At 36.1% G+C, this 11,986-nt stretch overlaps 1 protein-coding gene across 1 annotated transcript in view; it reads right to left on the bottom strand.

Moving 5' to 3' along the window:
• Positions 1 to 2,612: 2,612 nt before the first annotated feature.
• LOC113048467 (glutamate receptor ionotropic, kainate 2-like) overlaps positions 2,613 to 11,986 on the bottom strand; it is a 39,580-nt gene continuing 30,206 nt past the window's right edge. The window contains exons 10-16 of the mRNA XM_026210288.1: positions 11,430 to 11,636; positions 9,994 to 10,217; positions 6,794 to 6,912; positions 6,420 to 6,637; positions 5,914 to 6,139; positions 3,710 to 3,960; positions 2,613 to 3,058 (exon numbers count right to left, since the gene is read on the bottom strand). Of these exons, the coding sequence (XP_026066073.1) occupies positions 2,894 to 3,058; positions 3,710 to 3,960; positions 5,914 to 6,139; positions 6,420 to 6,637; positions 6,794 to 6,912; positions 9,994 to 10,217; positions 11,430 to 11,636 (1,410 nt within the window). The 3' untranslated portion in view covers positions 2,613 to 2,893. The remainder of the gene's footprint in view (positions 3,059 to 3,709; positions 3,961 to 5,913; positions 6,140 to 6,419; positions 6,638 to 6,793; positions 6,913 to 9,993; positions 10,218 to 11,429; positions 11,637 to 11,986) is intronic.

Below are 11,986 nucleotides of genomic sequence, written 5' to 3'. Positions count from 1 at the left end.
TATTATTCTTTACTCCAAGACTGATCACAACATTTTATAAGCAGTTAGGTTATAAAAACTTAGATTGGCCTCATTTGAACAATTTCCATTCTGCTAGTCAATCAAATTGTGACTTAAAGCATTAGTTCAATTCCAGAATGAAATAAATCCTCTGATGATTTACTCTCCTCCGTGTCATCCGAGAAGTTCATGTCTTTCTGTCTTCAGTGGAAGAAATTAAGTTTTTTGGGGGGGAAGTCTGGGGAAATGTGGGAATAAATTGTTAATATGTGGTTACTGATCAATATTAGCCTAAATTTCACTTTCCTCCCATGTTCTGTTTTTATTGTAGCTACTAGTCAGTAATTATATTATTTGCATCACTCGTTTCGTGTAAAATTGATCAAATAGCATCCAGTGGACAGTGATGGCAGAAACGAAGCTTTTCGGAGCTTTGAATCAATTGAGAAAACGATTCAGTATTCTGGAACGCGCTCCGAAGCACTGACTCGAAACAAACTATTCATAAAAGATTCGAATCTTCAAGCAGCAGAGTTTCGAAGCTTCCCATCAGTATACACGGATGCATTCTTCTTCATGATATGTTAGTAGTGTTGTGTCAAAATGTACCATTAGAGCCTGTAATATGACGAGACATGGCCAGTTTGATAAAATTTATTTTAGCTTTATTTAAATAAACTAATTTAGTTGATTAACTTTCAGAAAATGTGTATTTATTTAAATCTAGCTAAAATAGATCGATTGCAACCACTTACCATAGTTTTTTTTTTGTAAATTCAATGAATATTTTTTTTCAGTGCACTTCACTACATTCCAAATACTAATTTTGGACTTTTTAGCTGAAATTTTAGTACATAAAAAACAAGTACTTTTACCAAAGTAACATTGTAAAGGAGTATTTAATACTTTAACTGGAGCAATATTTTATTACTAAAGTGCTTGATTTATGTGCTGAACTCGTCCACCTCTGCTGAGATCTGAATGCATTAATATTAGAGAACGAATCTTTTCGAAGATTCGAATCAACTGAATCAACTGTTCCGCAAAATGACTCGCTGTTTCGAATCATTAAAAACGCCACACGCTGGTGACGCCTGATTAGCAATAACTTTATTTAAAAAATCACTTACCCTTACTCACTTTCTTTTCTCTTTTCACTCTTCTCTGCACCGGTTTTATAGTGCCACCTCTTCATTTCCAAACATTAACCTTTTTGAAACAAATGATTCACAAAGCTTCAGGAGGCAGTGCTTCAAAAGCGGCCATCACTACATGAATGCCCATCATCATACGTGGCATTATGTGTGCAAAATGGGCTATGAATGCCATTTCATACTGACTTTAAGCAACAAAAAGTCTAAGTGACAAACACCACACGTTATACACAGTATAATCTCTTTTTTATTACAAGATGATCTTGAACAGTTCTCCACCTGCTGCTGTTTGCACGTGGTTCTTTCCCAAAGGCCCCTGTAGATTAAAGTCGGTCTGGAGAATCCTAGCGTCTGCTCAGTACAGTATTATACAGAAACTAGCCTTCAGAGACACACAAACATCAGCACATGGAAGCAGAACATATGCTCGGAAACAACGCTGCCTGCTCGTGATGGACAGATGTGCACCAATGTCTAACGCTGTTCGACCTACATGAGCATCAGACACCCATAGAAAGATTTACTACAAAAACTGTCTGTACAAAAACTGCATTTCTCTCTTTTTCTTCTTATAAATCTCTGTTGAATGACAAAGAAAGTCGAGTTTCCTGTGACAGACAGAATGGATGCTCATAGAAAGGTTTCTAGAAAAGTTTCTCTAAACGACAGAACTTTGGCTTGAGTCGTTGATCCGGACAGACATCACTGCATGGATTTCATTGCTGCCTTCAAGTCAAAAGTCATGTTGGAATGATTATATTCACAAGACGGAAGATTTAGAACATTTCTAAGTTATGATAATGTAATTTCTGAATGGTCAAGCATTTCATAAATTTTAAACATGATGTGAAAGTTACTAAGTTACTATTTTTACATTGAACTAACATAAAATCGCATGTCCAGCGAATAAACAACGTTCCTTTAACGTTAGTGCATGGTTGCAGTGTGGTTATTTTGTCAGGATGCAATTTTTTCTCTAATGGGCTGTTCACACACGACGCGTGTTTCTATTCCAACGCAAAGTTTTTGTTAATAATAATACTACAAAAAAAAACATTATGGGAACTAAAAGGTGTTAGCCGGGACAAAAGATGATGTCATTATTTTCACTCCCGTTTTGGTTAATTTTGGGTTATTATTATCTTAAGGTTCTAGTTTGTGTTTCAAAGGTACAATCGCCTTTCTGTCACAGTTTCTTCCAGTTAAACCAAACTTTTATTTTGACGGGTTGCTATGAGGATTCATATTTCAGGGAGGCTTTGTTTAACAAACTAATACAGAATATATTTTCATGGTTATCATTATATTTTATTATCAAAATATTAATAGAATGTTCCAAAAAGTTTTTACCAAGACATAACTTCTTAATAAATGGAATTAGTTTTATATTGTATTAAGAAGATTGCATGGGATGAAAACGTAAAAAAAAAAAAAAAAAAAAAAAAAATTCCGGAGGAAATAAAATAAAAAAAATGAAAGAATAAACCAAAAAGTGTGTTTATCAGGTGCTCCTGAAGGCAGCAATAAAAGCATCATCTGAGGAAAAACTGATTGGTCTAAAACCTTGACCTAGTTTCACAGAGAAAAGTGAGAAAAGCAACGTAAAATGAGAACACACTGAATCTTGAATGCTGCTCTGTGAGGGCTGCGGTTCTGAATCGCTCACGAATCCGGATTTCCACAGGAAACATCTTCGTGTCCGTCGTTTGAACGAGAGTCACAGGAGAGGCGTCCCGGCGTCACGCCATGGTCTCTTTCCCCGGGAGCCTCCTGTCGTTAAAGGTATGCATGTTAATCACCTCCTCTGTTTTGACGATGACGGGCGGCTGGGTTTTCTGTTTCCGCCGTCGCTGGCATTTCAGAGACACCCTGAGCTCCTCCAGCATCACGCTGCAGAACGAGCGCTGCGCACAGAGGAGAAACCACAGACACACTGTGAGCTCATCTCAACACAGATATACATCTGCTTCAAGATCAGGCTCCAGCAGGGCCACAAGTGTCCAGGTTTATAGCCAAATTTCTTATGAAGCTCAAATATTCATATAAGAACTTATTATTCTTTACAATGTTAGGGTTCAAATCCAAATGGTCATTTTAGTGCTGTGAACTGTTCTACACTATATGTCCGACTGGGCTGCTGTCACTTTAAGAGCTACTGCTCTACACTATATGTCCGACTGGGCTGCTGTCACTTTAAGAGCTACTGTTCTACACTATATGTCCGACTGGGCTGCTGTCACTTTAAGAGCTACTGTTCTACACTATATATCCGACTGGGCTGCTGTCACTTTAAGAGCTACTGTTCTACACTATATGTCCGACTGGGCTGCTGTCACTTTAAGAGCTACTGTTCTACACTATATATCCGACTGGGCTGCTGTCACTTTAAGAGCTACTGTTCTACACTATATATCCGACTGGGCTGCTGTCACTTTAAGAGCTACTGTTCTACACTATATGTCCGACTGGGCTGCTGTCACTTTAAGAGCTACTGCTCTACACTATATGTCTGATAAAGGAGTGAAAGGGTGACCTCTGGTGTCTGCGTCTGGTACCTTCTCGATCTGCGCGTTCTGTTTGGATTTGTACAGCACCTCGCCGACGGCCACGAACACGGACAGCACCAGGCCGGCGGCGAGGACGATGAAGATGCCGCCGATGTTCTGTACGCCGAGGGCACTGGCCTCCTTACTCTCCTCCTCCGGACAGCCGTTCCCTCTCCACCACTTCTCCTTCATCATGTGCAGCTTGCCCTCCTCCTGCAGCTGCAGGATGGCGATGGTGATCTTGTCCCGATACGGAGAGCCTGCGGACGGAGACGAGAACAGGGAAGCAGCAGCGGGTTCACGATCTGGTTCCAGCACAAGTGGAATGTCAATGACTAATTTTCTTCTTAAATAGGACATTATTATTCTTTAAAAAAAGAGGTTTGATCTTTAAAACGAGTGAAAGCTGTTCTGGGTGATGGACAATATTCATTACTGTTATTTTCAGTGAATAACTTTAATTCATTGAGAAATTGTTATAGTTTTTATTGATACTTATTAATACATAATTAGTTGTTGATCATTTTAGTTTTACTAATTTAGTATTTTTTAATGACTATTATAGATTTCATTTATTTTATTTCATGTTTTTAAAGTTTTTAAGTAGATTTTAGTTTTTATTTGACATTTTTTAAATGTTTCATTTTCTGTTTTTAATATTTTTAGTTTTTAATAATATTTTGAATTAGTTTTAATCCTTTTTCATTTAATTTTTTTTAAATATCTCTTTGTTATTATTGGTTTTTATTCAAATTTCCTTCATTTTAACTTAATGTTTTAGTCATTTTATTTTGTGTTTTACTGTCTATATAATTTACATTTTTATGCTTTTTGTTTAGATTGTATTAGTATTTTAAATTAGTTTTTATTTTTCAATGTTCTTTTTCATTTTAATTTTAGTTGAAGTTTAAGTCATTTATCATGTATTTTAATTTTGAGTAGTTCATGTGTGTATAGTTTTTTTTTTTTTTTTTTTTAGTATAAGTTTGTTATTTTAGTACACTTAAATGATAAATTAATAATTGGCAACTACCTGAAATAAAGATATGTTTTTTTATTCATATTAAATTTTATATTATAATAACATATTTTTTAGTCAGCTATAAAAACCCAATATAAGTGACCCAATATTAATTTTTAAAAGAACATGTATTTAAATGAATAAATGAACATGAAATGAATGATTTTCTGTGCTAATCGACACAAGCGCTGCTGATGGAGCTCCTAAACATCTGTAATATCACACATCATTACACGAGCTGCATTCTTTGATAAAGCACTGATGTTATTCCAGGAATATGTATTTAGTGAACGATCACTAGGTTAACAGGATTACACAGAGGGAAAGCACAAACACGGAGGATTTGTGCAGATAAAGATGGATAAATATTGCCCCTTTTATTCACTCCTCCCCGCAGAACTGCTCTCAGATATGAAGGTTTATATAAAGCATGCAGATCTTTATATAAGACTCATGGGAAATGAAACTAGAAACTAGAACAGACAGAAAGAGATTGTATGTTCAGTCTGTCTTCTGTGCATTTTTGAAAATATACTAAAATATACTATATATAATGTACACGACCGGTCAAAAGTCTGGGATCAGACTTTTAAAGAAGTCTCTTCTGCTCATCAAGGCTGCATTTATTTGATCAAAAATACAGAATAAAACAGTAATCTTGCTATTAGAATATAAAATATGTGTTTCAATTTTGGATATCTTTTAAAATATAATTTATTTCTGTGATGCAAAGCTGAATTTCCATCATCATTACTCCAGTATAAAGTGTCACATGATCCTTCAGAAATCATTTTTAATATTCTGATGTATTATTAGAATTATCAATGTTGTGCTGGTGTACACACACACACACACACACACACACACACACACACACACACACATATATACATATATATTTCACAATATTACAATTATTCCCAGCTTTTTTATTTTTTTATCAAAAAAAATGCAGCTTTAATGAGCAACATAAAAACATAAAAAAATGTATAAAAATGTTAGATAAAATTTGAAAGGAAAAAAAATGATAATACAGATTCAAAATATTAATAAAAATTAAAAATAGTTTGTCAGTGATAGTAAAAGAGCACGTATTACTGCTCTAAATAAACCCTCATCATCTGTCCCTGCAGGATGCTGATGCTGATGCTGTGATGAATGTCTGACTGATGCAGAAGGGTGTGTGTTGTACCCATGGGTGTCCCCACGCCGTACGCCTTGGAGTCGATCAGGCCGCCGATCTGCGTCAGGTTACAGTTTCTCTGCGTGACGAACTCGATGGTGGTGGACTCCATCAGAAAGGCGTAGTCAGACGTCAGCACGCGATGGATGCCCTCCTCCACGCTCTTCACCATCACAGACTGACGCCGGCTGTTCATGAACTCCCACATCTTATCATACGTCGAGATCTTGGTTTTCTGCAGCGGAGACCGAGACGTTTATCCATTCAACTGGAAATACTATTAATATCTGGAAATATTGATTGGGATGCACTGATGCTGCAAACTAATGAGCCGCTTAACAGATGAAACTGAATCATAACTGATGAATGACTCTATCGTCTTCTGTAGAGCTGCTGTATAGATTAAAAATGAATGCTATTAGAAGATTAACACAGTTTGTTTCAGTGCAGCTGCTTTGAATCCATCAGCGCTGTAGAAATCAATCTGACATGAATAACAGATTCTCCTGCAGTACCTTGAAGAAGGTCATGGTGGCGCCGTCCTCCACCAGGCCGTACAGGATCTTGGTTTGTTTGGCCAGATCGTCGGCCGAGTCGATGGGTGACTCCATGCGCTCCACCGTCAGGAAGGCGGCCAGGTTTGCGGTGTAGGACGAGATGATGATGAGGGTGAAGAACCACCAGATTCCTCCCACGATCCTAGTGGACAGAGCCTTGGGCATCAGCTCCGAGCCTGAGGAAATAAATCAGCTGAACCCCTTCTTTGCATTGCATCAGCTCATGAACACTCGTTTGGGAAATGCCTGCCCTAAATGATCATTTCTCAGTAATTTGGCATCTCCTGTCTCCTACAGCTGTGTGATCAGCTCAGAGACGCTGACGGACTCACCCTGCCGCATGAGAGCGCCGACACCGAACCAGAAGCTGTTCAGCAGCGTGAAGTTGTTCTCCAGCACGTCTGAGTCGGGGTTACAGGGGTGAGGGTTATACCACTCGTACGGACTGAACCTGAGCCACAGAGAGAACATAGACTGACGCATTAACTGCCACAGCACACACACACACACACACACACACACACACACACACTGATCAACACTAAGAACACACTGCAAGCAAAACCAGTGTTTTCATGCACAGGTTAGTTTTATGGTCCATTTTGCTCATGAAAGAAAACATATCTAATACACATCTATTTGCGTCTTTACAGTTCAATTTCAATACATATTAATACATATTAAAAGGTTTTTATCTTCACTTCAGCAGCACTTACATACACCAACACTTACAGGTTTATTCCTCTCTATATTCTAAAGGTTTTCACTGAGGGGTTTGTTCATAAATAATTTTTTTTTCTGATTTTATACAACATTTTATTTGTAAAAACATGGCAAAAATACATATTTTTAAAGTTTGTGAGTTTGTTTCTTTACTTCAGCAGCACTTACATACACCAACACTTACAGGTTTATTCCTCTCTATATTTTGAAGGTTTTTACTGAGGGGTTTATTTATATATAATTTTTCTGAGTTTATACACAATTTTATTTATAAAAACATAGCGCAAAAGCATGTTTTTAAAGGTTGTGGGTTTCTTTCTTCACTTCAGCTACACTTACATACACAAAAACTTACAGGTTTATTCCTCTCTATATTCACAAGGTTTTTGCTGAGGGGTTTGTTCATATTTCACTCACATTGATTTATACAATATTTCCGTCCTAAAAAACAGGGCAAAAATACATATTTTTAAAGTTTGTGAGTTTGTTTCTTTACTTCAGCTACACTTACATACACAAAAACTTACAGGTTTATTCCTCTCTATATTCTGAAGTTTTTTAATGAGGGATTTGTTTAAATATCATTTTTCTGAGTTTATACACCATTTTATTCATAAAAATGTGCTAAAAATGCATGTTTTTTAAAGGTTGTGGGTTTCTTTCTTCACTTCAGCAGCACTTACATACACCAAAACTTACAGGTTTATTCCTTTCTATATTCTGATGGTTTTTATTGAGTTTTTTTTTATTTATATATAATTTTTCTGATTTTATACAACATTTTATTCCAAAAAACATTGCGTAAAAGCATGTTTTTAAATGTTGTGGGTTTCTTTCTTCACTTCAGCTACACTTACATACACCAACACTTACAGGTTTATTCCTCTCTATATTCTGAAGGTTTTGACTGAGGGGTTTGCTTATATATCATTCACTCTGATTTATAAAACATTTTATTCCAAAAAACATGGACATGCCTGGTTATATATAAAAATAGATAAATCCAAAATCCCTTCTGTAAAAATCTACAGTAACATGTTAACAAAATCAAATAATTATGGATCTGGCTTCATCCAATGTTCAGATTTAAGTTTTGAAAATTATTTTGCTAATGTCTTATTTGCTAATTTAAAAATAACATGTCCGAAAACTTGTTATACAAAATAGTTATTTTAATGAACTGTGTTTAATCAGCTGGGTAAACAATGACATTTATTAGTCAAACATCTTGACAGTATTTATCTGTAGTGTCTTGCCTTCAAGACATATGATTGATTGTGCAGCATTTGTGGCACTTTTTCATCTCGGTAGATTATTTATATCCATATTGTGGTTACATCAGTTTATAAACAGCCACATTTATATTATTTTTTGATCTGTGTGTCGTGCATGTGTGTGCATTTGTGTGTGTGTGTGTGTGTGTGTATGTGTGTGTAATTCCAGTCCACAGACTGCATCTGGCAGGAAAGGTCACAGCAGAACTATCATCACACATGCACTCATGTTCAGAATAATAAAACAGCCTCTCTCTCTCTCTCTCTCTCTCTCTCTCTCTCTCTCTCTCTCTGTGTGTGTGTGTGTGTGTGTGTACTGAATTTGAACAGCAGTACAGGTGGATAAAAGCGTTCAGGCTCCGATTAAAGCATCCAAATCAAATCTTATTGTACATTGGGGTCTGAAAATGTGAGACTGTTTTGGACATCTGGGAGTTTTCCTGCACTCTTAAAAATATAGTAAAATTTAAGTAAAATGTACCAAAATATAATTAAATATTTAAGCTAAACAGTATTTAATTTTCCTGCCATCAAATATGGTGTTGCAATTTTATTTGTAATGTAACATTTCTAAAAGTGATTTGCAAATAATGTGGTATAGTGCAATTTTATTTATATTTTATAAATATTTTATTTATTAAGTTATGCCATAAAATGTATATGAAATATGTAATATTGTGCATTTTTCCTATTGTGGCTAATCAAGTGTGTGATTGATGCATTAGAAATAAAGCTAAATAAAGCGACTGCCGTGTGTGTGTGTGTGTGCGTGTGTGTGCGTGTGTGTGTGTGCGTGTGTGCGTGTGTGCGTGTGTGCGTGTGTGTGTGTGTGTTTGTATAAAGCTTGAGGAACATCTCTATGTGCGCTCTGGGATTTTGAAAAACTCTTCTGTGTGTTTAGAGGTAAATTGGGGCTTTTCTAATCAATACAGCAGTTTAAAGTCAATATTCCAATTAAGAGCAGAACAAGACGCCGTGAACAGAAACCCAGTGACTGCTACAGTATATCAGCATCATATCATTCAGAAGCAGAACACTTACCCAGAATGCCACACACACACACACTCACTGTGCATATTCCAATCTAACTTAGGTGACAGTTACGGCTTTTCTTTCGTGTCATGTCGCCAGTAACATTAAACACTGACGCCGAGCTTTAAAAAGCACTTTACATCAGCACTTGTTCATCTGCTAAACAGAGCCTGATTGATTTCCTCTGGAACGTTTCAGAGGATTTCCAAATTAATAGAGCTGAGCCTGGAGACTCCTGTGAGACGCGCCATAAACGCTGAGAGATATTAAAGCAGGACTGAGAGATATTACAGTGAGGCAGTTATTAGAGAGGATGAAGGGGAAAGTAACTGAGAGAGTAATTATGGGATATCCAGAGGTCTTCAACAGAACATCACCATCAGACAGCATCAGGAAACACTGCCATTCTGGAGAATTACCAGCAAACTGAGCTGAACATACTGATGGATGAATGAGGATGAAGACGGGCGTTTGGTCAAAGACGCACGAGGGTCACATGTTACCTGGCTATGACAAACAGCACACAACTGACACCCAAGCAAGCCAGCAGAATATACATCCAGATGTCAGGGGACAGAGGGTTGAGGAAGGAGAAGACGCCGGGGTTGGTGCCGTTGGGTTTTCGGTACAGGATGCTGATGCCCAGGGTCATGAAGGGTTTGGAGAAGTCAATCACCTTCTCTCGCACGTATGTGATGGTCAGCGGAGCCACGGCCAGGTCTGCTTTCTGTCAGCCACCAACAGACCAATCAGCACAGAAAGATTCATCAGGTGACGCTTTTTAGCTGCGTTACCAACCAAAAGATTCAAATGAATCAGTAAGTCAACTCTTGAATCCTAACCCTAACCCTAACACCTGAAAAATAAAAATGGTACTCTGAATGGTACGGCGAATCACTGTCGTAACAAGTGAATCATTGAATCGTTCGTTTCAAACAGCAGATTCACATGACAAACGTTGAATATTAAGTCAGCACAGCTGTAGGTTTGTTAATAACGATTCATACTAGTGAACAAAGATAGCTTAAGGAACTCATTCATTCACTTGATTTGTTCAAACGACTGATTCATTTAGGAAACGAGGCAAGCCTTTATGAATGATTCACTGAATCACTGACTGACTTGATTTGTTAAAAATGCTAATTCATGCGTTAATCATTTCATCACATTAATTTTTCTCAAAAAATAAATCACACCAAACTAACACGTGAAATCAACAGCTCTAGTGAAGCAGTACATTGAACCAAAAGATTCAACTGAATCAGTTCATCAACTCATGAATCATTGATTCAGTCTTTAAACTGTGAAGTGACTTTTCTCATTAATTATGTAGAAGCGTTCAGAATATATACTGTATCACAACAAATGTATTTCTCTGGGCCAGAAGCCAACATTTTTGAATTGAGATAAAGCTGAGATATATATACATATAAAGCTAATTCTAAATATTTTAATAAAAATTACTAGTAGGCCCTATATATAAAAGAAAATCAAAATAACATTGGTGCTCTCCATAAACATAACGAACACTCATCAGGGTTATTCTAATTAATAAAACCAGAAACATCATTTTTTTTTAGTTGTTGTAAGAAAATTGAAATAAAATAAAAAATAAATATTAGACGAAACACTTAAAACAAATGAAACTTAGAAATGTTGCCTTGGTGAGTAACTGGGATAAATTGAAATAGATCTATTAAATAAATAAATCTAAAAAAATCTAAAGATAAATATACTAATAAAAATAACAAAATTAGTAAAAACAATAGACTACAATTAAAGCTAAACGAGAATTATAAATGTTGCTAAAATAAATTGAGGTAACATCACGTACTTAAAATTTAAATAAATTAAACCTATATTATAAAATAATATTAAAAACACATAGTAAAATTGCTAAAAACTGAACATATAAAAATAAAAGCTAGTTTAAACTCACGTGGTCCATGAGCTCGCGCACCATGCCGCTCCACTGCCCCGTGCTCTCCTCGAACGCTCCGTATCTGCCGTCCTCCACTAACCGGATCTCGTAACGGAAGCCCAGGATTCCCGAAAGCTCCCGCAGCAGATCCACACAGAATCCCTCGAAGCGCTCGTTCCCGTACAGAGGTTTATCCGACTTCTTAAACATGACGTACGGCTCCTCCTGAGACACACAGAAGAAAAACACAGCGTTTCATACAGCACTGTGTTTATTAGTCAGTGGACTGGCAGAAAATAAAGATATATCAGTAAATAAATGAATAAATGCATTTTTGATTGAGTTTAGGATGAAGATGAAAGCAATATAATATATATATTTAGAAATACAGAAATACATTTAGAAATACATTTAGAAATGTTTTAAAAATATATAAATAATAATTGTACATTTTTGTGACTAATTATATATATTTTACTTTTAATATTATAAATGTAGAACTTTGTTCCTTAAAACAATATAAAAAAACTTAAACTGAATAAACTGAAAGAATTAAATTACTAAAAGGATAGTTA

Source organism: Carassius auratus, chromosome 29, assembly GCF_003368295.1.
Source record: "Carassius auratus strain Wakin chromosome 29, ASM336829v1, whole genome shotgun sequence".
Lineage (NCBI taxonomy): Eukaryota > Metazoa > Chordata > Actinopteri > Cypriniformes > Cyprinidae > Carassius > Carassius auratus.
Note: the sequence above shows the minus strand (reverse complement) of the source record. Positions and strands in the feature narration are given on the sequence as shown.